At 51.1% G+C, this 26,005-nt stretch overlaps 1 protein-coding gene across 12 annotated transcripts in view; it reads left to right on the top strand.

The window, feature by feature from the left end:
- The window catches only part of RAI1 (retinoic acid induced 1), a 325,207-nt gene that overhangs the window by 286,681 nt on the left and 12,521 nt on the right, over nt 1-26,005 (top strand). For all 12 annotated transcript variants that reach the window (XM_069087882.1, XM_069087880.1, XM_069087881.1 and 9 more), the window contains one exon: nt 15,172-20,959. In XM_069087882.1, the coding sequence (XP_068943983.1) occupies nt 15,188-20,959 (5,772 nt within the window). In that variant the 5' untranslated portion in view covers nt 15,172-15,187. The remainder of the gene's footprint in view (nt 1-15,171; nt 20,960-26,005) is intronic.

Genomic DNA, 26,005 nt, shown 5'->3' with positions numbered 1-26,005 from the left:
TCTCTCTGTCTCTCTCTCTGTCTCTGTCTGTCTCTGTTTCTCTCTCTGTGTCTCTCTCTCCAGCTTCCCCTCCCTCTGCCTCTTTTCCCCTCTCTCCCGTTCTCTCTTTCTCTCTCTCACCCCCCTTAATAATAAAATTATACCAAGCAGTTTGCGGTGTGGCTCTGGGCCAGAAAACATTTCTTTAAACTCTGCTGGCTTACAATTAGGCAGCATGCGGGTTTGACACACTGGCGGGACTGACAGGCTGCTTCCTTCCCCTGGGGTTGTGGGGGAGGAGGAGGAGGAGGATTGTGGAGCTCTCTTCCCTCCCAGTCGCTCCAGTCCCCAGATTCAGAAGCATTAGAAGGCATGAACCTCTTGATTCCCCAGTGCAAAAGGAGACACGTACCCCTTGGGAAATCAGGACCTGGATAAAGACTGGGTGTCCAAGTAGAGGAGATGAATAGGTGGGGGAGGTATGACCCCAGCCCAGACTATAAATGTGGTTCTTCAGAAAATGATATCAATCCTGGGGGGGAGGCCTTACCTATGAAGTTGGTCTTTTTTTCTTTTTCTTTTTTGTTTTTGTTTCTCTGACTGGTAACTCACAAGTCATTGAAGTGGCAGTCTCTGCTCCGTTAAGGACGTTGCAAACAGCCTGTACATGCCATACAGTCCCTTGTGCCCCTACAGTGAAGGACGCACACACTTCTTGGACTTCAGAGTCTAACCATGAGTGAAGTTACTATTTGCTGGTCTTCAGGAGGCAGTGCTGGGAGAGGCCTGGAGTAAGGAGATGAATGATGAAACACTAGCAGAACATATATTAGAGTTGAGTTTGCAGTAACTTCTGTATTTGGTGCTGTAAGAAGTGGTCATCTGGGGATTGGGTGAAAGAATGAAGTAATAAAAACAATAGCAAAGGACTGAGGATTATGGATACCGGCTAGAAAGGAGGGAAGCAGTGTGTGATAACTGGGAAGGAAAAGCATGAAAGAAGCCTTAGGATATCGGAATCATTATTATTGAAGCAGCTGCAATTTGGGGGCCCCAGGAGAGGTCCCCTCCATGTTTCATGGGGTCCATGGCAAAGATGTCTCTGAATATAGTGAGTTGCAGGGCCTTTGGCAAAGCATTGTTTGAGAGCCTGGAATATAAACTTAAGCCTCTGCCAAGGGAACATCCATCTGGCCCATGGGCGACTTCTAGGTGACCCCAAAGGAGCCATTTGTGAAAAGGTCATATCTGTCTCAGGAAGCACAAAATGCCTATTAGCCTGCAAATTATGTTCACCATCTTCCCTAGACCCTGATACATTTATTTTGATTTTCATAAGTCAGACTTTTTTTCCTTCTCTTTCGTCTAAATTACAAAATCAACACTCACTTGCCCAAATGATCTTACAAGTGACTGCATTCTCCCCCTGTCTGAGGCTGACCCAATCTGGCATATGATCAAAAAAGGGTATCACCTTTAATGGGGGGAAGATAACAAAACCTTTGCCTCCTTCCTCAGACTTGCCTCCTCTAGTCCTTTTGATTCTTCCGTTTGTTCCCATGAACACCCTAGTCTGGGCCCTCGGCACCTCATGCCCAAAGTATTACGGCAGCTCCATGAGTCCCTTGCCTGCCTTTTATCTTTCCCTCCTCCCCCTCCTATCAACATAGCTGGTCGATAACTTGGTTTCTTAGAAGGGACCTGCTTGGTATGATGCTGAAAGAATAAGGTCCAAAATCCTGCGCCAAAAGCTCCAAGACCTCTACAGTCTGGTACCATCCTTCCTATCAAATCCCGTATCAAACAGCTCCCCAGCCAGAAGCCTCTCCTCAGTCAAGACTGTTGTCTTCCCTGTTCCCTGAACATAGCTCCTTCATCCTTTGTCTCTGCACCCTTGCTATTGCTGTTGCCCCTTCTTGGAATGTCCTCTAACCATCTGAATCTCACCTGCCCTTCAAGGCCCAGCTCACATCTTACCTTCCCCAACCACTTCCGCCTTCCCCTCGCTTGGGGCCCTGTAGCGCTGGCTGTGCTCCTTATTCCGCCTTCCCCTCACTTGGAGCCCTGTAGCGCTGGCTGTGCTCCTTATTCCGCCTTCCCCTCACTTGGGGCCCTGTAGCGCTGGCTGTGCTCCTTATTCCGCCTTGCTCGGTTACTGGTCTGCTTTGTGTGCCCCTTTTATTTTCCCCAGCTGCACTGTGGGCTGCTGTAGTGCAGGGCCGATGCTCTTCCCTTTCTCCTCAGCATTGAGTGCCCTGTACAGTGGAAGCACTGAAGGATGGAAGGAAGGAAGGGAAGACGAAGGGGAGAGAGAGAGAGGGAAGGGACAGAGGGAGGGGAGGGTCCCATGAGATGGTAGCCAGTACCCCTTGCTAATCTAGACAGGTAGGAGGTGGGGTAGAGCCCTGGGCCTGGAGTCAGGAAGACCTGAATTCAAATCTGACCTCAGACACTTATGCTAGATTTATGACCCTGGGCAAGTTGCTTCTTCTACTTACCTCAATTTCCTCATTCATAAAATAGGGATGATAATAGCACCTCTCTCCCAGAATTGTTGTGAGGATCAAGATAATGATTGTCGGTCTCTTAGCACAGAGCCTGGTACATAGTAGGTGCTATGTAGATGTTAGCTGCTGCCATCATCACCATTGTCTTCTCCCATGTCCTGGCCCGAAGAGTTTTACTTAAAATTCATTGAGAGACTGTAAGAGACTAATGTAAGGGGGAAAGTGAATCTTCTGAATCCCAGAAAGACAGACAGATTGAGGAAAATGTCCTCCAGGGTACTCACCTCTAGACTTCTTTGGATGTCCATGAGTTTGAGGGGCTCCCTCCTGTGCTCCCCCATCTGTTCGTGTCTGGATCTTTGGAACCAACTGAAGGGACTTTTTCTCAGGATATTATAATGGAGGAGAATTTAATTTAACCGTATGTGGAACTTTCACCTAGGCTGCTACTTAATTGAGGCCAAGGCGGATCCTTTCAGATTGTGTTGTTTCTGTCTGGGAAACCAGTATTCAGAGTGGTCGCTGTCTTAACATTATCCACTCAGCAGACCTCCTTATGGGCCAGCCAGCAACCAGCATCGCTCACCAGGATCATCCCTGGTGGTCTCCTCCCTCCCCTGCCCCAACCCCAGCCCCAAGGGACTTCCAACTTCGCTTCTGCCTGAATTCCACTTGGCTAAAATAGGCTCGGACTAGGAAAGAACTCCTTCTATGGTTCCAAGGTTATCTGTCAACTTTTGCATGAGAAGGAGTGAAAATAGGAAGTGTATCTGAAAATGGACATATTTGGACTTCTGTTTCTAATGGTTACCGCTGCATTTTCAACCTTGGAATGACTGTGAATGGGAAAAAAGAAGGAAATTTTAAAAATTCTCTCTGTCTCTCTCTTTCTCTCTCTGTCTCTCTGTCTCTGTCTCTCCCTTACTCCCCTCCCCTCTCTTCTCCTTTTCTCTCCTCTACTCCATTCTCCTTCCCTCTCCTATCCTCCCCTCTCTCTTCCCCTCTTCCTTCCTCTACTCTCCTCTCTACCCTTTTCTCCTCCCCTCCCCTCTCCTCTTTTCTTCTCTCCTTCCCCTCTCCTCTCCTCTCCTTTCTCTCCTCTACTCCACTCTCCTCCCTTCTCTCTTCTTCTCTCTCCCCCTCTCCTATCCCCCCTTCTCTCTTCCTTCCTCTACTCTCCTCTCTATCCTTCTCTCCTCTCCTCCCCACTCCCTCCCCTCCCCTCCCCCCCCCCCCTCCTGCCCTTTCTTCTCCCTTCTCCCCCCTCCCTCCCCTCCTCTCTCCTCTCTCTCCTCCCTTTCTTTCCCTGCCATTGTTTCAGTCTGGCTGGCTGCAGACTCACTAAGACAGCAGCAGTGTATCGATTTCCATTATGACAGCTATCTCCAAGGCTAGAAACTTCTCTAGGCCATTTTTTTTAAAAAAAACTGAAAGCTCTGATCCTGGAGAACACAACAACCCAAGGAGAATTCAAGCAGGCATCCCCAAACCCCTGGATTTGGCTTGCCCCTAGGATCCAGGCTCCCCACTCCCTGCCTCTGAAAACAGCATGTTAGCCTTGCTTCTGTAGACAGCTTCACTCGAATCTGCTACAGCATTCCTGGGGAAACAGGCCTTCGCCTGGGCTCCTGGGCTCCTGGGCTAGAGCATCTGTTAAGTTACGTCAGCCAGCAAGGCCACAGGCAGAGGCCAAGAGTTAGAAGAGATAGAGGTAAGGGGAATGGAGCCCTGTCAAAGCCTGCATGCACCTGCTGTGAGACGGCCAACCCATCTAGGCTCAGGCCTACTGCTAGAGAAAAGCACACATTGAAATCTGAGTCTACTAGCTATAGAAATGTCTCCCAGACCTATTGGGAGAGATGGAAAGCAAGGCATGTACATGGAGGGCTATCAGAGTGTGCCTTTCCCTCCTGAGCACCCTGTGGTTTATCTCTCTGCATCTCAGCAATTTCCTTTCCTTTTCTTTCTTTCTTTCTTTTGGAGGTGGGGTGGGGAAATGCTTTGGGTTGGTCGGTGAATAAAATGAATTTAAAAATATATATATTGTTCGCGAGAGACTGATTAGCACTGAGATGATAATAGGTGCTGTGAACATTTTCTTTCCCTCCTTCACTAACACTGCAGCAGACTAATCTTTAATCCTAACATGCATCTTACCTCTGTTCCCATCCCCTTCCCCCAGCCTCCCTCCTGCCAAGAACTCACAGAACTGGGAAAATGGTTTCTCCCCCACCCCACACAGTGTTTCCAGTTGAGTTGGTGTGTATGGATCTGCCTTCAGCTAGGTGCTGCAAGCCCAGCTCCTTAGGGCAGACTCCGTCTGACTATCTGAACAGGGGCTAGGAGTATTGACATTAATAGCTGAGTGGAACAGGTAGGCCTAGAGCCCTGGTATTAAGGTTTGTTTGTTTTGTTTTTAATAAATTTATTATTTAATTTATTTTTAATATTCGGTTAAGAAAATTTTGAATTCCAAATTCTCTGCCCCCCTTCTGTCCTTCCCCCATCCATTGAGAAGGCAAGCAATATGACATCAATTCTACATCTGAAATCACGCAAAACATATGTGAAAGTTTCTTTGGTTATCATGATGGGGCTGTTGTGGGTCTCTCTTGGTCTCTGGCTGAAAGGGATGGGGGTGGGGGCAGCATCGCACATGCCTTCCTGGGTTGTTGTGAGGCTCAAATGAGATAATATTTATAAAAGCACTTAGAGCAGTGTCTAGCACATAGAAGAGACTTAATAAATGCACATTTCCTCCCTTCACTGAGGAGATGGAAAGCAGCCTGATCTGCTAGAGGGGCATATCTGAGAGACTCAAGGGAAATAGCCCCTTTCTCCAGGCAGCTAAGTGGCACATAGAGTGCTTGACCTGCAATCAAGCAAGGAGGGCCTGAGTTCCTATCCAGCCTCAGACTCTTCCAGCTGCTCTGTTTCATTTCTGACTGCCTGGGATTCCTCCAAAGTAGGGGATGGCATTAGATTGTGAGCTCCTTGAGGGCAGGGCCTGTCTTTTGCCTCCTTTTGTATCTGTAGTTTACCACACTTCGGGGCACATAGTAGGTGTTTAACAAATGTTTATGGTTCGACAGATATTAGCACTTACCTCCCAGGGTTGTTGTGAGAATAAAGTAAAATATATTTATAATGTACTTTGTATATCTTAAAGCATTGTATTATATATGCTAACTATTATTATGAGGTTACTTCTCAAGATTCTGCCCCTTCCCCCAAATATAAATAAGTAAAAAGCCCAGTTATCCCAGTACTGAAGTAACCTGGCCAAATACTTCATGCGACTCCCATGGAATGAAGTGTCAAGCCCCTCCTCTTCCCTCCTTCTCCTCCTAGCACACATACAGTCTCCTTGCTAGGTCAGTGACATTTAGAAAGGATGTGTGAATCCTTCCCTGCTTGTCATGCTGGTCTTGCCTGTACGTCTGTCTCTTGATATTCATGTGCACCAAACTGGGCTCCCGGCCCCCACCCGGTCCTCCATCCAGCCCTCCACCCAGCCCAGACTGGCAGCTGCACCCTTCTGCAGGGTTCAGCCTGGTCTGTACAGAATGCAGCACAGTGGAGACCTGTGTGACTGTTTGAGGCAGGGAGGGGCTGGGAAAAAAAAAAAAAAGATGAGGATTCAGGGAATGCAGGTTTCTGCACTAGGGATTTTTTTTTTAGTAGAATGATGGGAAAATAGTTGGTTCATTTTTCTTGCTCCTCTCAGATACAGCAAGGACAGTCTCTCCTCCAGGGCGTCTAAGATAGGGTCACCCCTTTAGTATTTCTGACTCCCGAAGGTTCCACTGAAGTATTTCTGTCCAAGCCAAGGACCTGACCACATAGCTGAGGAGAGCTGTGTGTCTGTCTTCTGCCCTCAACAAACCATTTCCTTCAACTAGCCCTCAGAGTGGGAATAAGAAATTCCCAACACACAGTCATAGGCTTCTGGGATTTATACTAGAAGGGACAAATAAAGGTCCTTTATTTTATAAATGAAGAAACTGTGGCCCAGGGAGGTTAACTTGTCTAAGATCACACAGGGACCAGGAAACAGCAGAGTCTCTAATGAAAAATTCAGTGGTCTTTTCACTCTAACTTGTGACCTCCACAGACCTAACTAAACCAAATACCTCTTTTAGTTCCCAGCCTAAAAAGGGGTGGTGGGGTGTCTCCTGCCAGAAAAGACACAGAATGAAGCTGATACTTTTTGGACATGGCCAATACTAGAATTGGTTTTGCTTGACTATATTTATTCGTTACAAAGGTTTTGTTTTTCTTTTCAAATAAGGGGGAGAGGGGGGAGATGTTTATTGAAAAAAAATTAATTTTTTAAAGGGAGGAATGGTGAAGCATGACCTAGAGGGGAGGGTACCATATTCTGCCCCCCAAGTGGACATAGGGACCCCACCTCATAATCTCTGCCATTATCTTTTATTGGCCTAGCCCATTCAAATTTAAATGAGACCCCACATGGCAACAATTAAATGTGACTAATGGTTTATCATTTTAATTGAGGTTTTAATCATTTATTTATTATTCATTGCCAGTAACATTAGGGGGAGCCCCCATAATAGCTTCATCCCTCCTGCCTATCCCACTCTGTTCACTAGGCCCCAAGGCCCTCTCCTTTTCCTTGCCCTAAGGTGGCAGGATCCCTCTGGGCCTCAGAACCTCTCCCTCCTTGTGTGTTCTGAGAGTCCCTCTGCCCTTCCTCAGGTCTAGGGAGGGTTTTTTTTTGTTTCTCCTTTTTTTTCCCCCCACCAAAACAAGAAATGGTCATAAAACACTTTAGTAAGTGGGTACAAATGCTTTCATACTTCAGATTAATCTGAGAGGCAGCCAAACAAACCCTTTCCATCACTTCCCATCCCCAGAGCCCCACTGCACCCCTAAGCAACCATCCAGCTCTGAAATGGCCACTTTTTAGGGAGGACACCCCCTTCATGGGCCCTTCCTTTGCCATAAAGAAAGCTTCACTGCATTCCTGCTACCCTTTCACACTGTATTGTTTGCTTCCCACCCCCCTCCTCATTTCTACTCGGCAGCTGCCTTCCCCTCTGGCCCACTTGGGGAGGCCCCAGCCCCTCATAGGCCATTATCCTCAACCCTAAACTGTGGGAAGAAGGGCGAGTAGAGAGAAACGTAAGCATTTGACAAGCCTCGTCCCTGGCTATGCTTCCCTTCTTCCTGGCGCTGGACAGATAAGGGGTCGTTGCTGTGGTAACAGCAAGCCAGGCCAAGGCCTTCTTCTCTCCTTACCTCCCTCCTCCCTCCCTGTTTTCCTCCCTGCCTGAGGGGCACATCACTGAGGAGCTGCTGATCTCTCTGCCCAGGAGGCTTGTCAGGAAGGGGGGGGGGGGGGGGTGATATAGGAGAAGGGTGGGGGGGGGATAAGAGAGGAGTGTTATGGGCAGATATTCCTCATGGGTTGAGAAGAAGATCCCAGAGCCCTTGGGGGGTTCTGAAGACTGTTTCCCTTTTTTCCTCTTTTCCTTCTGTTGGGCTTGCACAACTTTCCCTGAAAGCCTTTGGAAGCCTTCAAGGTTTCACTAGACTCACTTCCCCATTTCAATGTTGCCCTCAACCCTACCTAAGCAAAATAGGAAGAGAAGAGGGGTTAGGAGGGAAGATGGGGTGGCTGCCTGCCGAAAGATAGAGGAGGGGGTACCCAGGAGGTTTTGTTTGACCTGGCTGGGCCAGGCTTCTTGGTGTAGTCTCTCCCAGATTCAAGGCCTGCAGGAAGGCTCTTACAGTGGGTGACTCCCAACAAGCCCATGAGAACTGACTTTTTCTCTGCAGAGGCAGCATACTAAGGAGCTGAGCAGGTCAGCTGAAATGCTTTCCTTCCAAACGGAATCCAGTCTTGACTTGTAATGGCTGGGGGGAGGAGGCAGAGAGATCTCTGGACCTGAAAGGTTCAGTGGAGTGTGGAGAGAGGTGATTGAGGGTTAGGCCCTAGATGGGAGCCGAGGGGTGCTGGCACAGGGGTGGGATGGGTGAGAAGAACAAATTAAGTACCCAGGAATATGAGTTGAAAACCATCGCCTACATATAAGGCATGAAATTGGCTCCACAAAATTTAAAGAGAAAGCAAAGTATCTGTCATTTGTAATTGTTGCAAAAGGCACTTGGTTCCTTGCCTCCTGTGCCTTTGGTTTTGCTAGGTACTTTCCCTGGAACTGGCCTCATTCTCTCCCCTCCCAGGCAGTGGATAAGCTGGGAAAGAAGAGAGAGACTGACTCAGAAAGCCCAGTTTCTTCCTGGTTTCTTCCCCTGGGCTATTTTACAAACCAAAAGTGCTAGAGGCAGAATGTTGCTCTGGCCTCTGCATCATCCGATTACAGATTTGCCAGGCCTCAGATATTGATGTCATGGCGTCAATAGCCTGAGACTCCTGTCCCTTTCATTGAACAACAGCCATCAATGGAGATTTTGCCTGAACCTTTGCCTGTGGCAGCCAAAACAAACTGGAAAAGTTTATCTTTCCTATCTCCTAAATTTCATCTCCACCAAATGTGAAACTCTATAGGGGGTAAACCCTTTCCTCTGGTCCCACCCAAATCTGCTTCAGAAAGCTAGAACAGCTCCTTTTTAGGGTTGTGTGCCAACATTCACAATATGGGAAGGCAGGAATCATGTGGGTGAGGTGGGATTGAAACAGCCTCATGAAACAGAGGACTTATTTGCAATAGCTGTGGACTGACATGGAAACCACCCCATAGCTCTGAGAACCGAGAGAACAGCTCCCAGTACTCAGTGGGGAAGAAAACAGAGGTCACTGGCCGCTGGTGGGAGGGGGGGGGAAGGGAAGCAATTCAGAGGGGACTTTTATGAGCGGGAAGCTGTCAGAATTAAGGTAATCATCCTTTTCTCCTTCACCTAGAGCTCACTGGTGATCAGCCCCCAGCTGCTCTAGGCCCACCCTACAACACGCTGTGTCTCAGTCTTGGATACACATTCAAATGTCTTCTATTCTCTTCAGTTTTATATTAACTGTATAGGAGGAGAGCAGAGAAAGGGGCCCTTCTGAGGAGGGGAGATGAAAGCTGCTGCCCCTGTCTCCCACACACCCCTATGGCTTCCTCTGTCAAAGGAGGGAAAATTGAACAGGGCTGAAATGAAATGCTAACACCCCAAGCTCTTCCCCCTCATTCCTCAGCCCAAGAACCATGATTTTTCCACAGGGTGTCCTCTTTCTGGCCTTGTTCTCCTTTCAACAATTCCCCTCCACCCCCCTTTCTTCCCTGCCCAGCTTCCTCCCTTTTTTTCTTTCCCTCACTCATTGTCCTTTCCCAGCAACCAGGCTCTCTTGAAAAGTAATCATAATAATAATAAGTAATAACAACAGAGCCGATAAGCAGCCTCGAGACAACCCTTAAAGGGGCAGGGTAGCATTTTCCCAAGCTCAAGCCCACTTCCTCAGCAAGCTTTGAAGGACCTTTTTTCTCTTTCTTGTTTCCAGAAGCTGTTCTTTGATTTTGTCCCTTTGTTCCTTGATTTCTTTTTTTCTCCCTCCCTCCCTCTCCCTCTCTCTGTCTCCTGTTCCCTTCCTCTCCTCTCTCTGTCTCATTCTCTCTCTCTCTCTCTCTCTCTCTCTCTCTCTCTCTCTCTCTCTCCCCTCCTCTCTTTGGGGGCAGACGGAAGGCATGAGGGTGGTTGGAGGAGTATTTTGCCTGCTTTCTCCATCAGGGCCCAAGCACTGGGCTTACCATATTTTAATTGAACTGTCTTTTCTCAGAGATATATGCTTTAACCGCATCCAGCTGCTTGTGTGTATTGGGAAATCTGACTGTAATACAGAGGAGCTAAATTAAAAGAAGCCAGCATTGCAGTAACTACGGTGATTGAATGGGGGAGGGGAAAGTATGGCCAGGGAGGGTAAAGGTTTGGAGGGGAGAGATGATCAATATTGCCACCCCTTCCCCACCCTTAAAAAAAAAAATGTTTCTGGTAATGTATTTTGGAGAATGTGAAAAAAAAAAAGCTGTGGAAATGTTAATGATATCCACAGGACACTCAGCAGGAAATGAGGGCAATCTGGGACTAATAAAAACCGAAATGTAATTTGCGCAGATATACGAGGCAAAGGAAAAGGTGCAGGCAGTTTCATTTGGAACAGCCCAGAGTTTCACACATTCTGGGCTCATAAAATATGCTGGGTGCAGCAGAATGAGAACAGTCCAACCTTCCCAAGTGGGCTGGGGTGGCCAGTTGGTGACAGACACTACCACCCCGCCTGGGGGAAACTTGCCACCTTTGTCCCCTGACTAAAAAGGTCCCCTTCTAACCCTAAGTGCAGGGACACATTCAGTAAAGGGGGGGTCTTGTTAGTGGGGCATGTGAACAGAAAATGGTACTTCTGTCTCTGGCAAGGATGAGAGCATCCCAGGCACAGTCCTCCCCACCCCCAAGCTAGTGCCTTCCCCTAAAGCTTCCTTCCATTTGTCTGTTTCTTAAAAGAAAATTTAATTTTTGTTGTATTACATTGATATATTTTACTTTAACATTGCTCGTTTCCCACTGTATCACACACACACACCCCTTTCCCCTTTCAGAGAGACATCTCATAATAAAGAATTTAAAAAGAAGGGGGGAAAGTACAAAAGTAGCCAAAGGCTGTGTGGCTCAGTGGAAGAAGCACCCTTGGCTCTGGATTCAGAGGATTTGTGCTTAAATCCTGCCTCGATTTACTTGGACAAGTCACTTAACTGTCCAGGGCCTTGGTTTCCCTGTCTGTAAAACAAAGAGGTTTCTGAGCTTCCTTCCAACCAGAGACCTGTGGGTTTATGTCAGAGAAGTTCGAGGCTCCCCATCTCCCCCAAGAAGGGTCAGCGTCTTCTCATACTTCTTTAGGATGAAGCCTGGTCCTTAGGACTTCACAGCACTCAGTTTGAGTTGTTTTGCTGTTATTGTTCTTGCTGGTGCTACTGCATAGATGATTTTCCCAGTCTCTTTACACCAGTTCCTATAAGTCTTCCCACACTTCTCTGTATTTATCATATTCATCATTTCTTGCCATCACAGTAATATTTCATCACCTTTATGTACCGCAGTTTGTTGAGTCATTTCACAGACTAAGTATATTTACTGTATTTCCAGTTCTTTGCTACCACAAAAAATGCTGGTATACAGGGGTGGCTAGGTCGCACAGTGAGTAGATCACCAGCCCTGGAGTCAGGAGGACCTCAGTTCAAATCTGGCCTCAGACACGTAACACAAAAACTAGCCGTGTGACCTTGGGCAAGTCACTTAACCCCAATTGCCCTCCCCCCTAAAAAAATGCTGGTATAAATATATTGATGATATGGAAACTTTTTTTTTGTCATCAGTCTCCTTGGGGAATAAACTTAGTAGTGAGATCTTTGGGTTAAAGGGTCCTTCTGTTTTTGTAATTCAAAATTGCTCTCCAGAATGAATGGACCAATCTATAGCTTTCATGTATGTGTCTATCAAAATACATGTTGTCTCCCCCATTAGGATGTAAGCTCCTTGAGGTCAGGGGCTGTTTTTGTTTTCTCTTTGTATCTTTAGCACCTAGCATAGCATCTGGCACACAGTAAGGGCTTAATAAATGTTTAATGATTGATTGATTGGGTGACATTTCAAGCTGTCCTGGTAGGACTGGGCCTGAAAGCTAAATTAGGCTGCAGCACTTTGTTAGTTTCAGTGTATGAGAATGTGTCTCTTTTTTTCCCCAGAAAATCAAGAATTTTTACAACATTTTGAATTTTCTTTCCTTTTAAGAAAATCAAACTAGAAACTTTTTTTTCTTCCCCTGGGGGAGATGTTAGAGGGAATTCAAACTCTGCTTCCTGTGTGGTAAGGAGACAGTCAGAAAAAGATCAAAATCCTATTCTTCGTAACTTTGGTTTGACACTTCTCTATGGACACCTTGTGTAATATTTTATACGAGCTACCTAAGGATGGAATTGAAGTGGGGAATTAGGGTGAAAGGCTCTTCTTCTCCTTGTTAGAGCAATGTTTTGTAATAAACTCAGTGAGAGGAGAAGGAGAGAAGGGGAAGGGATTTCCCCTGGTTGAATATTAATATCCAGAGCCCAGATGAGAGATGGTTTGAAAATGTGTGGGTTTGTGGTAAAATAGGGGAGATGGGCTAGCTGGAGAGATTGTCCTTGCAGTCACAAAAAATTCTGGGAGCTCCAGGTGGCTCACACTCTATCTCCCTCCCTCCCTTTCTCCCCACCCATGCCTTGGCTTCACAGAGCGTGATGTCTTTTCATCAGTGAAGAAGGAACAAGCTATTCCCTCAAGCTCCAGTAGAGTCCTGGCTTCAGGGCTTCAGTTTACCTAGAGAGAACATATGGATTCTTTCAAGCTTGTTCCTGGAGTGGCCTGGAGAGCAATCCATTCTCTCTGTTTGCTATTCAGGCTAACCTAGCTACCTCCCACACCCTCTGCTTTTCCTTTCTCCATGTTAGTCACTATGGTGGGATATGCTCTGGAAATGTATGGATAACTGAACTGTAAAATGGGTTTGTAAAGGAGAGTGATTCCATGGGAGAAGAGTGTCCATCTGAAGTGCAGTAAAACTCTTCCCTTCTCAAGGCTTCTCTCTCTCTCTCTCAGAATTTTTCAACATTTTGCCCTAATGCTTCCATTAAGAGTTCTAGGAACAAGTATCTTGTCCCTTTTTTACGTTTGAATATGAGAAAGAGGAAAGTACCTTTCTTAGGAATGGTTTAGGTGAATCTAGGCTGAGAGAATCCTTCCTGCTTCTGCTGGCTGGTGAAGTTGTCCAGGCAAGGAAAATAGCTCCGTGGGAGAGTTTGTCTCACAAGGTGAGGGCAGAGTGCCAAAGGAAGGAGACAAAACCTTGACTCAATTTCTCCAAAGCCAAAATGCATTCCTGTGATCCGTGAGGAAACATATGCTAAAAGCATGTCTCTGGCCAGTTGTGACCCTCCTTTCCTTTCCCCCATTCCCACCCCAGCCAGCCACCTCTAGCCTAGAGTGACTGAACATTTCATTTTGATATGGATCAGAGATCACAGATGTAGAGTCAAAAGGAACCTTCTAGTCCAATCTTCTCGTTTTGCAGGAGGAAAACAACACCCAGACAGGTTGAGTAACTTGCTCAGTAGTAAGTGGTAAACCTGGGATTTGAACAGAGATTCTCTGACTCAAGACCCAGAATTCTCTCTCTATACCAAGATACCCCTCAGGTTATGCTGTTTTTTAGAAAATGGTTTGACCTCTATCTTAGAGCATCTGGCTTGGGTGGCAGTGCACTTTCAAAACAAGGCCCATCTGGTCAACCTTAATGTGAGGCATTCAAGTCTTCTTCCCAAATGAATTCCCTATCCTGGGACTTCATCTTCTTGAAGGCTCTTATTCTAAGGGTAAAGAAGCTTGGCATTGGTCAGGACCCCCAGGACTGGCTTGTAAATCAGAGAGGTCTACAGTATATTGCCATGACTTTGACCTGTCCCTAAACTCATATAGAAAAGGAATTAGAAAGCCCAGCTAGGATAGGTAAAGGGCCCCATCCCCAGTAGTTTAGAGAGCTTGGAGGCCTGACTGCCCCAGACACATGCTGGGGACGTGACTGCAGCATTTGCACCACCGGATAAAGAGAATTCTTCAGCGTCCAGTGTAATGCTTTTTATCCTTCATTAGTATTCCCTCCCTCACTTGCGGGCACATAATCTGTTTATCTACCTATAATATCTAAAACATGAGGCAGGTGCGGCTGTCCCATCCCTAACACAATTGGGAATAGGGAAAAGGGACATTTCATGCCTACTGTGGCTCACTGATGCTCTAATAGACGTCTGCTTTAAGGAACAGACAGATTCCAGATGGTATCGCATCGACAGAGGAGGTTATTGGTGTGTGTGTGTGTGTGTGTGTGTGTGTGTGTGTGTGTGTGTGTGCGCGCGCGCGCACGCGCGCGTGTGTGCTCAAGCTCGTGCTCAGTAGGGGGAGGAGATGCATTAGCAGGGAGTCAAAATGACTTTTCACCTGCCAGTTGAATGAGCTGGTTTCAGTGCCCAGCACGGCTAGGTCAAACTGGAAATTTCAAATGCTGCTGCTACTAGATTACAGGATCCAGAAATCCCAAGGGAGAGCAGGAGCGGGGATAACGCTACTATGGGATTTTGATCTATCAAAGGGAAAAACGGGGAGGGATGCTGGGGAGGGTCACAGGGTGGGGAATGTGGGGGGACAAATGAGGAGGAAGGGCAGATGGCAAAAGGGCAGGGAGGCAGGGAAAAAGCAGGAGTGTGAGCTACTGAGCGACCTCATCATCCAAGCCAGCCAGTTCAGACACCTGCATTGGTTGCCTGGTCCTGGCAAAGCTGAGCTGGAAGGAATATTCAGGCTGGACTTACAAGCTCAACATTACTGACAGAAAATGCCACTATGTGCACAACTGGTGAGGAGCCCAAGGCAAGGAGGGTAGAAAGGATGGGAAATAGGTGGGGACCCAGGGCGCTTGGCGCTTCTGCTCTACCACCAAAGGGCTTTTGTCACGAGTAGATGCCAGGTGCTGGCCCGGCTTTCAGAGGTAAAAGAATCCGGTCCATTTGAATCCTCTGTCTCTTGTCTCCCCTTCTCCCTACTCCTCTCCCTCCCCCTCTCCTTCCCCCTCCCCCTCCCCCTCCCTCCCCCTCCCCCTCTCCCCCCTCCCCCCGCCATCTCTCTCTTTTTCTTTTCACAGATAACCAGCCTGAGCCATGCAGTCTTTTCGAGAAAGGTGTGGTTTCCATGGCAAGCAGCAGAGCTACCAGCAGACTTCACAAGATTCACCACGCCTGGAGAGTTACAGGCATCAGAGCCAGGCAGGGCTGAGCTGCGAGAGGCAGAGGCTGCTGGCCAAGGACTACTACAGTCAGCAGCCCTACCCTGCTTATGACAGCACCGCCTCGGCCGCCGCCGAGAAGTACCACCGGGGCAGCAAGCCCCTTCCTGGCCAGCAGCCGCTCCAGGGGAGAGCGACCTTCTCCAGTTACAGCGTCCAGGAGAACAGTCCCTACCCAGCTCGGTACTCGGGAGAGGAGAGCCTGCAGACGTGGGGAGCCCAGCAGCAGGCGTTGGCAGGAGGGGTGGCCAAGTATGAAGAGAACTTGATGAAAAAGACAGCCGTGCCCTCTGGGAGCCGCCAGTACCAGGAGCAGAGCACTCAGCTGCCCTTCCGGACTCACTCCCTGCATCTGCAGCCGCAGCCGCAGCCGCAGCAGCAGCAGCAGCAGCAGCTACAGCAGCAGCAGCAGCTGCAGCAGCAGCTACAGCAGCAGCAGCAGCAGCAGCAGCAGCAGCAGAACCCTTTGACGTACCCCAAGCTCCAAAGGCAGAAGATCCAAAATGACATCGCCCCCATGTCCTTTCCCCAGGGCTCCCACTTCCCCCAGCACTCCCAGTCCTTCCCCACCTCCTCCACCTATTCCTCGGCCGTCCAGGGGGGGAGCCAGGGAGCCCACTCCTTTAAGAGCTGCACTGCCCCGGCCAGCCAGCCCCACGAGAGGGCCCTGGCCAGCAGTGCCAGCCTGACCCCGGGCCAGAGGGTACAGAGCCTGCACGGCTACCAGTCTGGCAGGATCAGCTACGACCAGCAGACGCCGCAGCCACCACAGCAGCCTCAGGCCCTCCAGGGCCGGCACCATGCCCAAGAAACGCTGCACTATCAGAACATAGCCAAGTACCAACACTACAATCAGCAAGGCCAGAGCTACTGCCAGCCCGACACCCCGGTGAGGACCCCCGAGCAGTACTACCAGACCTTCAGCCCCAGCTCCAGCCACTCCCCGGCTCGGTCCATGGGCCGCTCCCCCTCTTACAGCTCCACTCCGTCCCCACTGATGCCCAACCTGGAGAACTTCCAGTACAGCCAGCAGACGCTCAGCACGGGAGCCTTCCCTGCCAGCATCACAGACCACAGCCACTTCATGCCCCTCCTGAACCCTTCCCCAACAGACGGGACGAGCTCGGTGGATGCTCAAGCGGTGAACTGCAAGAATTTACAGAAGGAGAAAATCCCCGAGAACCTGCTGGCAGACCTCAGCTTGCAGAGCCTCACGGCTCTGACGTCGCAAGTGGAGAACATTTCCAATACTGTGCAGCAACTTCTCATGTCCAAATCTGCTGTTCCCCAGAAGAAGGGCATGAAGAACCTCGTTCCCAGGACCCCAGAGCAGCTCAAAGGTCAGCACTGCAGCCCAGAGAGTGGCAGCTACTCTGCGGAAGCCGTGGGCACCCCTCTGTCCGAGCCTCTTAGCAGCACCCCGCAGTCCATCCATGCGGAAGCCCAGGAGGCAGACTACCTGAGCGGCTCAGAAGATCACCTGGAAAGGACCTTCCTGTATTGTAACCAGACCCGGAATAGCCCTGCCAGGGTCAACAGCAACTCCAAGGCCAAGCCTGAGTCAGTGTCCACCTGCTCGGTGACCTCCCCCGATGATATGTCCACCAAGTCCGATGACTCCTTCCAGAGCCTCCACAGCAGTCTGCCCCTTGACACCTTTACCAAGTTTGTGGCCAGCGACCGAGAATGTCCCCGTCTGCTGCTCAGTGCCCTGTCCCAGGAAGAGCTGGCTTCCGAGATCATTGTGTTACAGGAGGCCATCAGTGAAAAGGCGGATAAAGGCTGGAGTGAGTCTCCCGTCCTGACTAAGGACCCCAGCAAGTCCTCCTTCTCCCTAGAGAACCACAACACCTGCTTAGACCCTGTGGGCAAGAGCGCCTGGTCCCACCCAGCTGAGGCAGAGACCCTGCCTGATCCCCTCCACATCAGCAAAGGCAACAGTACCAAGGACTTTAGCGAGGAGCTGTTTGAGGATCCTCCTGTGGGGTTCACCATGCCTGAAACCAAGAAATTACCCTGTTCTCTTCCATATGGTCCCAAACCGAATCTCCCAGAGGCTCCCTCTAACTCTGGGACCACTGCTTTTGGCTGCTTTCCTGATACGACCACTGACTCAGTGGGTTCTGGTGATAATGCAAACCCCTTTGCTTGGCCGGAGGAGAACTTGGGGGACGCCTGTCCCCGGTGGGGTCTACACCCCACAGAACTTCCCAAGGGCCTGGGTCGAGGGAAGCCTCCCGAGGGGGCCAGCAAAGAGAAAACTAATGATACTGTTTGCATGGGCTTTCCAGAGGGAGAGCCAGCAATCGAGAAGGAAGAGGCCAGAGATTTCAAGCAGGAGGAGGTCAGAGAAGTGAAGGAGGAAGACGGCATCCTGGGCTGCCAGGAAGCCAGCAAAGCGGACCGCTGGCTGGAGGACAGTAGGCACTGCTGCCCGGCCGGTGACTTCAGTGACATCTCCCTGCTGCCCTCCTCAGAAAGGAAGGACCTCGAGGCAGAAGAGTACTCCTCCCTCTGCGAGCTCCTGGCCAGCCCCGAGCAGAGACCCGGGCTGCCGGATCCGTCTCCCCCCAAAACCCCACTGATCTGCACCAAGGAGGAGCCTGACGAGCCCCTCAGCCCCAAGGCCAACTGGGTTTCTCCCTGCCGCCTCTCAGGAGAGTCTGTCATCCTGCTGGGCCCGGCCGTGGGGACAGAGTCCAAGGTGAAGAGCTGGTTTGAGTCCTCCCTCTCCCACATGAAGCCGGAGGAAGGGGCAGCGGAGAGTGAGAGCGCGCCTCCGGAGAGTATGACCCCCAGCGCCCCTCTGCCCGGGAAGCCCAACAAGCCAGCGTTGCCCGAAAACACTTTGGCCAAGAAAGGGCCGATGCCTCGAGGAAAGAGCCTGAGGAGCCGGAGAGTACAGAGAGGGCTGCCAGAGGGCGAGGAATCTGGCTGCAAAGCCCCGGATCTGCCCAAGGACCTTTCACTGCCAGAGCCGTGCACAGGGCAGCCCCAGGGGCACACCGAAGGGGCCGGCGCGCCTGGCCAGCTGGGGCCGGCCGGGAGGGTCGTGGCCGAAGGGCTGCCTAGGATGTGTACCCGCTCCTTCACCGCCCTCAATGAGCCCCGAACCCCTGGCTCCCACCCACCGAGCCTAACCGGGGCGTCCTCCCAACCCGAGAAGCTGGGGACGAAACAAAGAGCCAGTTTCAAGTCTGGGAAGAGAGCGGGAAAGCTGTCCCCTAAGGTGGCTTCCAGCCCCAGTGACCCTGCAGCTTTGCCAGTGCCCAGCCTAGCCCAAGAGAGCAGCTCCATGGGGCCCAAGATGAAGGAAACTGAGTCGCCGGATACCCCAGCAAAGGACCAGAGGTCCATGATCCTCCGGTCTCGGACCAAAGCCCAGGAGCTCTTCCACCCCAAGCGGAGGAGGCCTACAGAAGGGAGGCTGCCAGCCTGCAAAACTGCCAAGAAACTCATTTCTAATAACCACCTACCACCCGGCTTCAAGCTGCCTGGCAGTGCCCAGAAAGAGGGGAAAGCAAACCGGAGGGTGAAACTCCCCAAACCTGCAGCTAGCGTGGGAGGCAAGCTGCCCGAGCGCCAGCTGCACTCCCTGAAGAGGAAGTCCACCTTCATGTCCCCGATTCCAGCAAAGAAGAGGAATCTGCTTCTCCGCAGTGGGGGCAGCCCCGGAAGCATCCAGGAGGAGAAGGCCGAGGCTTCCCCCAGCCTCTTCAAGAGGCTCTCCAGCCCCAAAAAAGCCAAGTCCAGCAAGGGCCCCTGTGAGCCCGCGCTCAAAGCCCCTCCTCCCGAGACCCCCAACGTCTGCATCAAGATCACTTCTCGAGCCGCCTTCCAGGGAGCCATGAAGACCAAGGTCCTGCCCCCCCGCAAGGGCCGGGGCCTGAAGCTGGAAGCCATCGTGCAGAAGATCACCTCGCCCAGCCTGAAGAAGTTTGCATGCAAAACAGCCACGGCGGCGGCGGCGGCGGCGGCGGCGGCTGCGGCGGCGGCGGCGGCGGCCGCGGCGGTGGTGGCTCCGACCCACAGTAATCCTCTGAGCCCTTCGCTCCCCGAGAAGGACAGGGCCCTGAAGAAGGCCGGGGCCAGCCCGCCCGGGGGAGAAGCGAGGCCCTTCGGCCCGGGCCTGGCCCCCGGAGCAGAGCAATTATGCAGAAATTCCAACAACAGATCCTTAAAAGGAAAACTAATGAACAGCCAGAAACTGTCCTCGGACTGTTTCAAGGGTGAGGCCTGCTCATCTCCAGAGACTCCGCAGCAGGAGGAGCCGCACGGCAGCGCCGGCGGCAGCGGCCTGGAGGCTGCCAAGGGTCTCGGCCTGGGGGCCAAGAAGCGGAGCCGGAAGGGGAAGGCGGCGAGCCTGGGCCTGGCCAAGCTGCCCCTGGAGAAGCGAGCCCACCTGGCCCCGGGCCTGCTGCAGCACTCCCGGGAGAGGGCGGGCGCGGGGGGCGCCCTGGCTGACAGCGGGGAGGACGGGGAAGGGGGAGCGGGGAAGAAGGCCCACTCGGAGGACAAGGGCCTGAGCCCAGAGCCCCCCGAGAGCAGGGCCTCCCAGCCACAGACCAGGGCCCAGAAGCAGCCCGCCGGCCAGGCCAGCTACAACGGCGGCTACTCCAAGAGGCAGCGCAAGAGGCTCACTCGAGGCAAGGCCAAGAACGTGGCTTCCCAGTGCAAGAGCCGGGCCAAGAGGCGAAGGCAGCAGCAGCACGCTCCCCCCTTGGACCCCGCCGAACCCGAGATCAGACTCAAGTACATCTCCTGCAAAAGGCTGCGGACTGACAGCAGAGCCCCACCCTTCTCCCCCTATGTGAGGGTGGAGAAGAAGGGCGAGTTCACCACCACCTGCACGGTGGTCAACTCCCCTGGGGACGAGCCCAAGGCCCGGAAGGAGAAGCCGTCCTCCTCCTCCTCTTCCTCCTCCTCCTCTTCCTCCTCCTCCTCTTCCTCCTCCTCCTCCTCTTCCTCCGCTGCCTCCCCCACCACCTCCTCCTCTGCCCTAGCCACCCTCCCAGGGGGGGCCTCCCTGCAGGCCCGGGCTGTGCTGCCCCTCTCGTCCACGATGCACCTGGGGCCCGTGGTTTCCAAAACTCTGAGTGCGGCCTGCCTGGTCTGCTGTCTCTGCCAAAACCCTGCCAACTACAAAGACCTAGGGGACCTCTGTGGGCCCTACTACCCCGAGGACTGCCTACCCAAAAAGAAGTCCAGACTCAAGGAGAAAGTTAGGGCAGAGGGGCCGGGGGAGGAGGCAGCACCCCCCCTGGAAAGAACACTCAGAGGCCTGGAGAGCCACTGCCTGGCTGCCCCCGGCCCTGGGAAGCCTCCCCGGCTGGATGTCACCGCCGACTCCACCAAGCAGGGCGCTCTGAGGTCCAGCTCCCGAGGCCTCTACCGGAAGCTGCAGAGCTGCTACTGCTGCGACGAGCAGAGGACCGAGGACGAGGAGGCCGCCTCGATGGCCGCTCCGGCCGACAAGCCAAGGAAGCACGAGTGCGGCAAGAGCGAGGCCCCGCCGCCGCCGGAGCTGAACGGGGACACGCAGGAGCACTGGGTGCACGAAGGCTGCGCCATATGGACTGCGGGCGTGTACCTGGTGGCCGGGAAGCTGTTCGGCCTGCAGGAGGCGATGAAGACGGCTGCAGATGTGGTAAGAGCCGGGCGCGAGCTGAGGGGACTGGGGACAGGGTGCCGGGAGCTGAGGGGACTGGGGACGGGTGCCGGGAGCTTAGGGCCTGACCCAGCTGAGGGAGCCCTTCCCCTGCCTGGGCCTCCCCTTCTCTATGTAGTGTAAGCATAGGGAGGAAGCGAAGGGAATGCTAGCTGCCAGGCACTGGCCAGGCCAGGCCCCTCAGAAGGATGCCCTAAGGAGCCCCGAGGCACCAGGCATTCTCCTGACCAAGCCTAATGCCCAGTGTTAACCAACTCCCTAACATAGGTTGGGTAATAGGGGAATTAGGTCTGTTAAGGAGAGGGAAGAAGGGGAAGAGGAGATGCCCTTAAGAGCAGTATAGGTGTGAGGGTAGGTCCTGGCCCAAGAGATTCAGGACCTATCCCTCCAAGCCTTTCCAGAGTCTTAGGACTTCCTGTCCAGACTGTGACATGGACCTCTGAAAGAGAATTCCCTAAGCATTTCTTTTGGTAAGACTGTAAGGCTTTTCCATTTTCGGCCCGGCACCATTTGCCTAGACCCAGGGGCACAACCTTGTTGCAGAAGCCTGGCACTGAGTCATTCACAGACCATGGGTTCTTGCTCTGTCTTTGACTCAACCTGTGTCGGGCGTTTCCTGGCCCTAGTTCACTCAGAACTGAAGACTATTAGAATTAGAGGGAAGGTTTTAGCTCATCCAACCCCATCTCCTCATTTCACAGAGGGAGAAACTGAGACTCTCCCCACAGGGCAGTGGCTTGCCCAACGTCACACAGCTAATTAAATCCGCATCAACATATGCTCTCCCATTTTCTTCTTCAATATGACATGCTTCCTCCTGCCTTGGTTTCCCTCATCTCTAAAATTAACCCCTACCCCACCCCACCTCTATCCAGCATCAAGGAGCTTTGAGGAAATCTTCTCTGAGATGATAGGAATCGAGCACTGAGTATAAAAATCTAGGCGGGCCAGTGACGTCTGAGGCCCCATCCAACAACGGAGATATTGATACAGCAAGGAAGGGGATCCTTAAAGGGCCAGTCAAAATGAATGCTGTCATGGCATCAAAGATGAGGCCAAAGGGAAAATGTGAATCACCTTGGTTTTGTTGCACTGGGTACTGCTGTGTATAACTAAGACCCTCTCAGGATCAGCATCCAGCACCCCCACATCCCACCAGGGCTGGACCAGCCGCCTAGCTAAAGGACAGGCACTGGTATATTTGTGGAAGAGGCTGACGTGACTGTCTCCATTATATTTTGGTCTGTAGGTGGTATGGGCATGTCTGTGAGTTAGAATGGAGGAACTTGGGTTTCGGGCCATTCCCTGCCTTATTCATGATGAGAGGAAGAAAGAGGTGATTGGGTCCTCATGTAGCCAACCCCGTCCTTCCCTTCTCTTGTCAATTATTCAATTTAGAAGGAAGAAATCTGTCAGATGCCTGCCATGCGCATGTCTGTTCCAGGAGCTATAAGAGATAGGAAGTCGAATGAGGCTCAGCCTTTTCTCCTGCAGGAGTTTGCAGTCTGATGAGGAAGGAAGGCATGGGCAGAGGCATGGTGGTGGGTGAGCCTGAGGCATATTCAAGGCATATCCCCCAACTCCTCCTCTTCTGTTCCTCACCTCTTTATCTGTGTGTTCATTTCTACCTCTGCACTTCTTGCCTACTCTCTCTTTCATGTTTGATCCTGCCTTTGGTTTCTTCCCTCTGTGGAAATGAAGATATGGGGACTTTCCCATCGCCCCATAGTTCCAAAGCTGGGCTTCTTTCCCGCCCAGTGTCAGATACTTCCCCCTGTTCTGTCACCCCAGCTCAGCTGGGAGTCAAGAACAGGTGCAAACTAGCACATTTCCTTCCCATTTTCTGGCTTGTCCTCATCCCCCAAAAGAAAGATCTGGTGCCTCCTCTGAGCTGGGGGTGGCATGGGGAGGAGGGAGCAGGCGTGTGAAGAACAGCAAAAACTGTTTTGTGTTAAGATGTCAAGAGGACGCTTACCTGGGAACCAACTCTCCCCCCCACTGAAGCAGTGTCATCACTCCAGGTGGCATGGGCAGGATCTAACGGGCCTGCCGAGCAACAAAGGCTGGTTCAGTCTCAGCTGGGTTCCCCGGGTGATGCCCTGGGGAAAGAGCTGACAGAGCCTTGGGCAGGTGATGGTTGGCAAAATATACCCCAGTTCCAGTTTTTCCCCAGCATCTATTTTTATTTCATTAATTACCTTTCCCAAGAAGCCACTTTCAGTGACTTCCCGGAACCCACTGCCCTTCCCCCTTCTCCTCTTTGAAAAGGAGTTAGGAACAAGTCTGTCCCACCCTAAAGGACTCAATTCTGCCCTTACTTTTTCACTCCTGGCCCATGTGCAAGGACAGTGGCACACCATCTGCTTTTCAGAAAAGCCTGAAAGATTGGTTCCCAGAAAAAGTTCCCTGACTCTGTTGGGCAGGCGGGCATCTGCTTTACAGCCTGGGGCTCACTCTGTCTTTTCTGTACTTTTCTGAGGAAGAAGATGTCACAAAATAGGGCATTGTCATCTCTTCCCAGTGACTGGTAGATCTCAGATGAACAATAGGCTGTCGCCACCTAAAAGCGGTCTCTGTCAAAGCCCATGCCCCCAGGCTAGCATGTGCTACCACAGTCCAGCATGCCTCAGTTCAAGCTCACTACAAGTTGGGGCGGTGCAATCTTGAGGTTCACTCAGTTACAGAGTATTAGAACTGGAAGATATCTTGGGGAATATTTCAAGTTCATAGATTTTGAGCTGGAAACACCCTTAGAGATCTAGTCCAGCCCTTCTCTTCCATTTAAAAAAATGAAGACAAGCCCAGAGACATCAAGTGAGTGACCTGAAGCCACACAGGTAGTAAAATGGCAAGGCAGGATTTGAACTCATTCCAGATCTGGAGCTCATTCCACTGAACCACCCAGCCCCTCACAGGACATGTGAAGTAAAGTGACTTAGCCAGAGTCAGGGAGTGAATCAGTGACTGAGCTGGGATGGCTTGCTTCTCAATCTAGCACTTTCCCCACCATTCTATGTCTCACTGTCTCGAGCTGAACTCCATCTAAAATGCGGCTTCACACAGATGCTCCTTGCAGAAGTGTAAAGCCCTAAGATCTGATCTTTTAGGCTATTGGGTTCTGACAAAGGGGGTTACAGTCCTTGCTGGATTCACCCTTCTTCCCTCCAGCCCCTTTTGCTCTCTAGGGGAGTGAGGTCCCTTCTTGATTGGGCCCTGGGTTTACTCCCATTGATTTCTGGTCCAAACTGCTGTCCCAGCAGTGAGCTCCCTCACCTCAGTAGGGTCAGCTGATACCCCACTGGCACCACCCCACCCCATAGACAGAGATATGTCTTCTATCCGCTCTCACCAGCTAGTACTTTGCAGTAAGGCCCTGTCCACTGTTCTCTGCAATAGTGAATCCTGGATATCTGTTCCATTCTTGCTACGTCATTTTCTCTCCCCACAAACACACTCACTTGGATAGAATACACCTTATCCTATTATATCATCTTCATTCGGGGATTTTCCCCCTGCAATATACATTTGAATGTTAAAGGCATAAAGGCAACTTTCAGTTTACCCTGGGCAGCCCTCACACACATCATATTAGCAGCGTTAACACAGACACTTTGTCTTCACGATCAGCCCTTAATTCAGAATCATTTTTTAAAGGGGACATTTTGCCACTGGATACAGGAACAATAGCTCTAGACCCTTGGAAATGACGAGTTCTGGCCTGACCTCTTGAATATGGATCTGGCCAGCTTGGGGAAATCAGCCCACTCAGATTTGGGGCCATTATCATGAAGGAGGAGACAGAGTCCTCTGCCAGCCAAGAGCTCCATCTAGGCAGCAAAGCTGATTGTGACTGCTCTCTAGCTAATTCCCAATTAGATACCCTATTCCTTCCTGATGACGCAGACTGTGTTCCAGACAGTGTCGGGAGATGGGAGAAGGCACACAGAGGGAAGAGAGAGAGAGATTAATGCCTCAGAGACATACGTCAGGTGGACAGCCATCCAGATGTATGAGTAAGCAGCCCCAGGATAGGGAGATGCTTCCCTGGCAATTAGCCATCTCTCTCCTGGGAGGGAATGGGATGAGAAGATGGGGGAAATGGCCTTTGTCCTTCTTCTGGACACCCACAAGAGCTCTGTGTCTCTTGATAACTAAAGGCTTCTTCAGGGAGGCACTCTTGTTCCAGCAGTAAATATCTGAGACTTGCTGTGGTTTGTTCTGAGGGACCCTGGGTCCTTGACTCATTTTCAGGATTTAGGGAAGGGCTAGCTTCTCCGTAGAGTCCTGAAGAATGTTAGATTCAAGATGAATTGGTGCCTTCCTGGGAATCTTCCAGGATGATTTTGAAAAATCCATAGAAGCCAGAGAAGAAAGTCTCTCGCTTAGGAGTGAGGCATGGGGAAAAGTACAAAACAAACCAAAAACCTAGGCCCTGATGATTTGGGCCAAGGATGTGGCCTAAGGGAGTGGCCATAGAGAGTACCATGTGCTCCCCAAGGACAGCGGCCTGGTAGCTGACTGCAAGAGACCTTGTACTGACGGAACTTTGGGAGCAGCAGGGACCTTATCCTAATCTCCTGAATAATTTGCAAAAGATTACCTCCCAGAGTTATCCAGGTTTGCTTATTAAAACCATAATAGGCACTTATACGCTGCTTTGAAGATTGTGGCTATTTTATCACATTATCTCATTTGAACTTTACAACCACCCTGTGAGGGAGCTGCCCACAAGCATCATTGTTCCCATTTTATAGATGAGGAGACAGAGACTCAGAGACGTCAAGAGACTTGTTCATGACCATATGCTGGGTGAGTGTCAGAGGAAAGATCTGAATGCAGGTTTCACTCTGTTCATTTTGGAGAAAGGAAATATTCCAGGAAAACTAATGGCTCTTCTAAGAGGAGAGTATTTGGTTGATACAAACTACAGCCAGCTGACTGGCCTACCAGGAAATTTGGGTTTTTGAGTACGACTAAATTACTTATTTTTTTTCTTTTCTACTGCTTCCCTTCTTTCATGGATGT

The sequence above is a fragment of the Petaurus breviceps genome, unplaced genomic scaffold, assembly GCF_028583685.1.
Source record: "Petaurus breviceps papuanus isolate PSGF00001 unplaced genomic scaffold, PetGlider_PUasm1.0 183, whole genome shotgun sequence".
Taxonomy (NCBI): Eukaryota; Metazoa; Chordata; class Mammalia; order Diprotodontia; family Petauridae; genus Petaurus; species Petaurus breviceps.
Note: the sequence above shows the minus strand (reverse complement) of the source record. Positions and strands in the feature narration are given on the sequence as shown.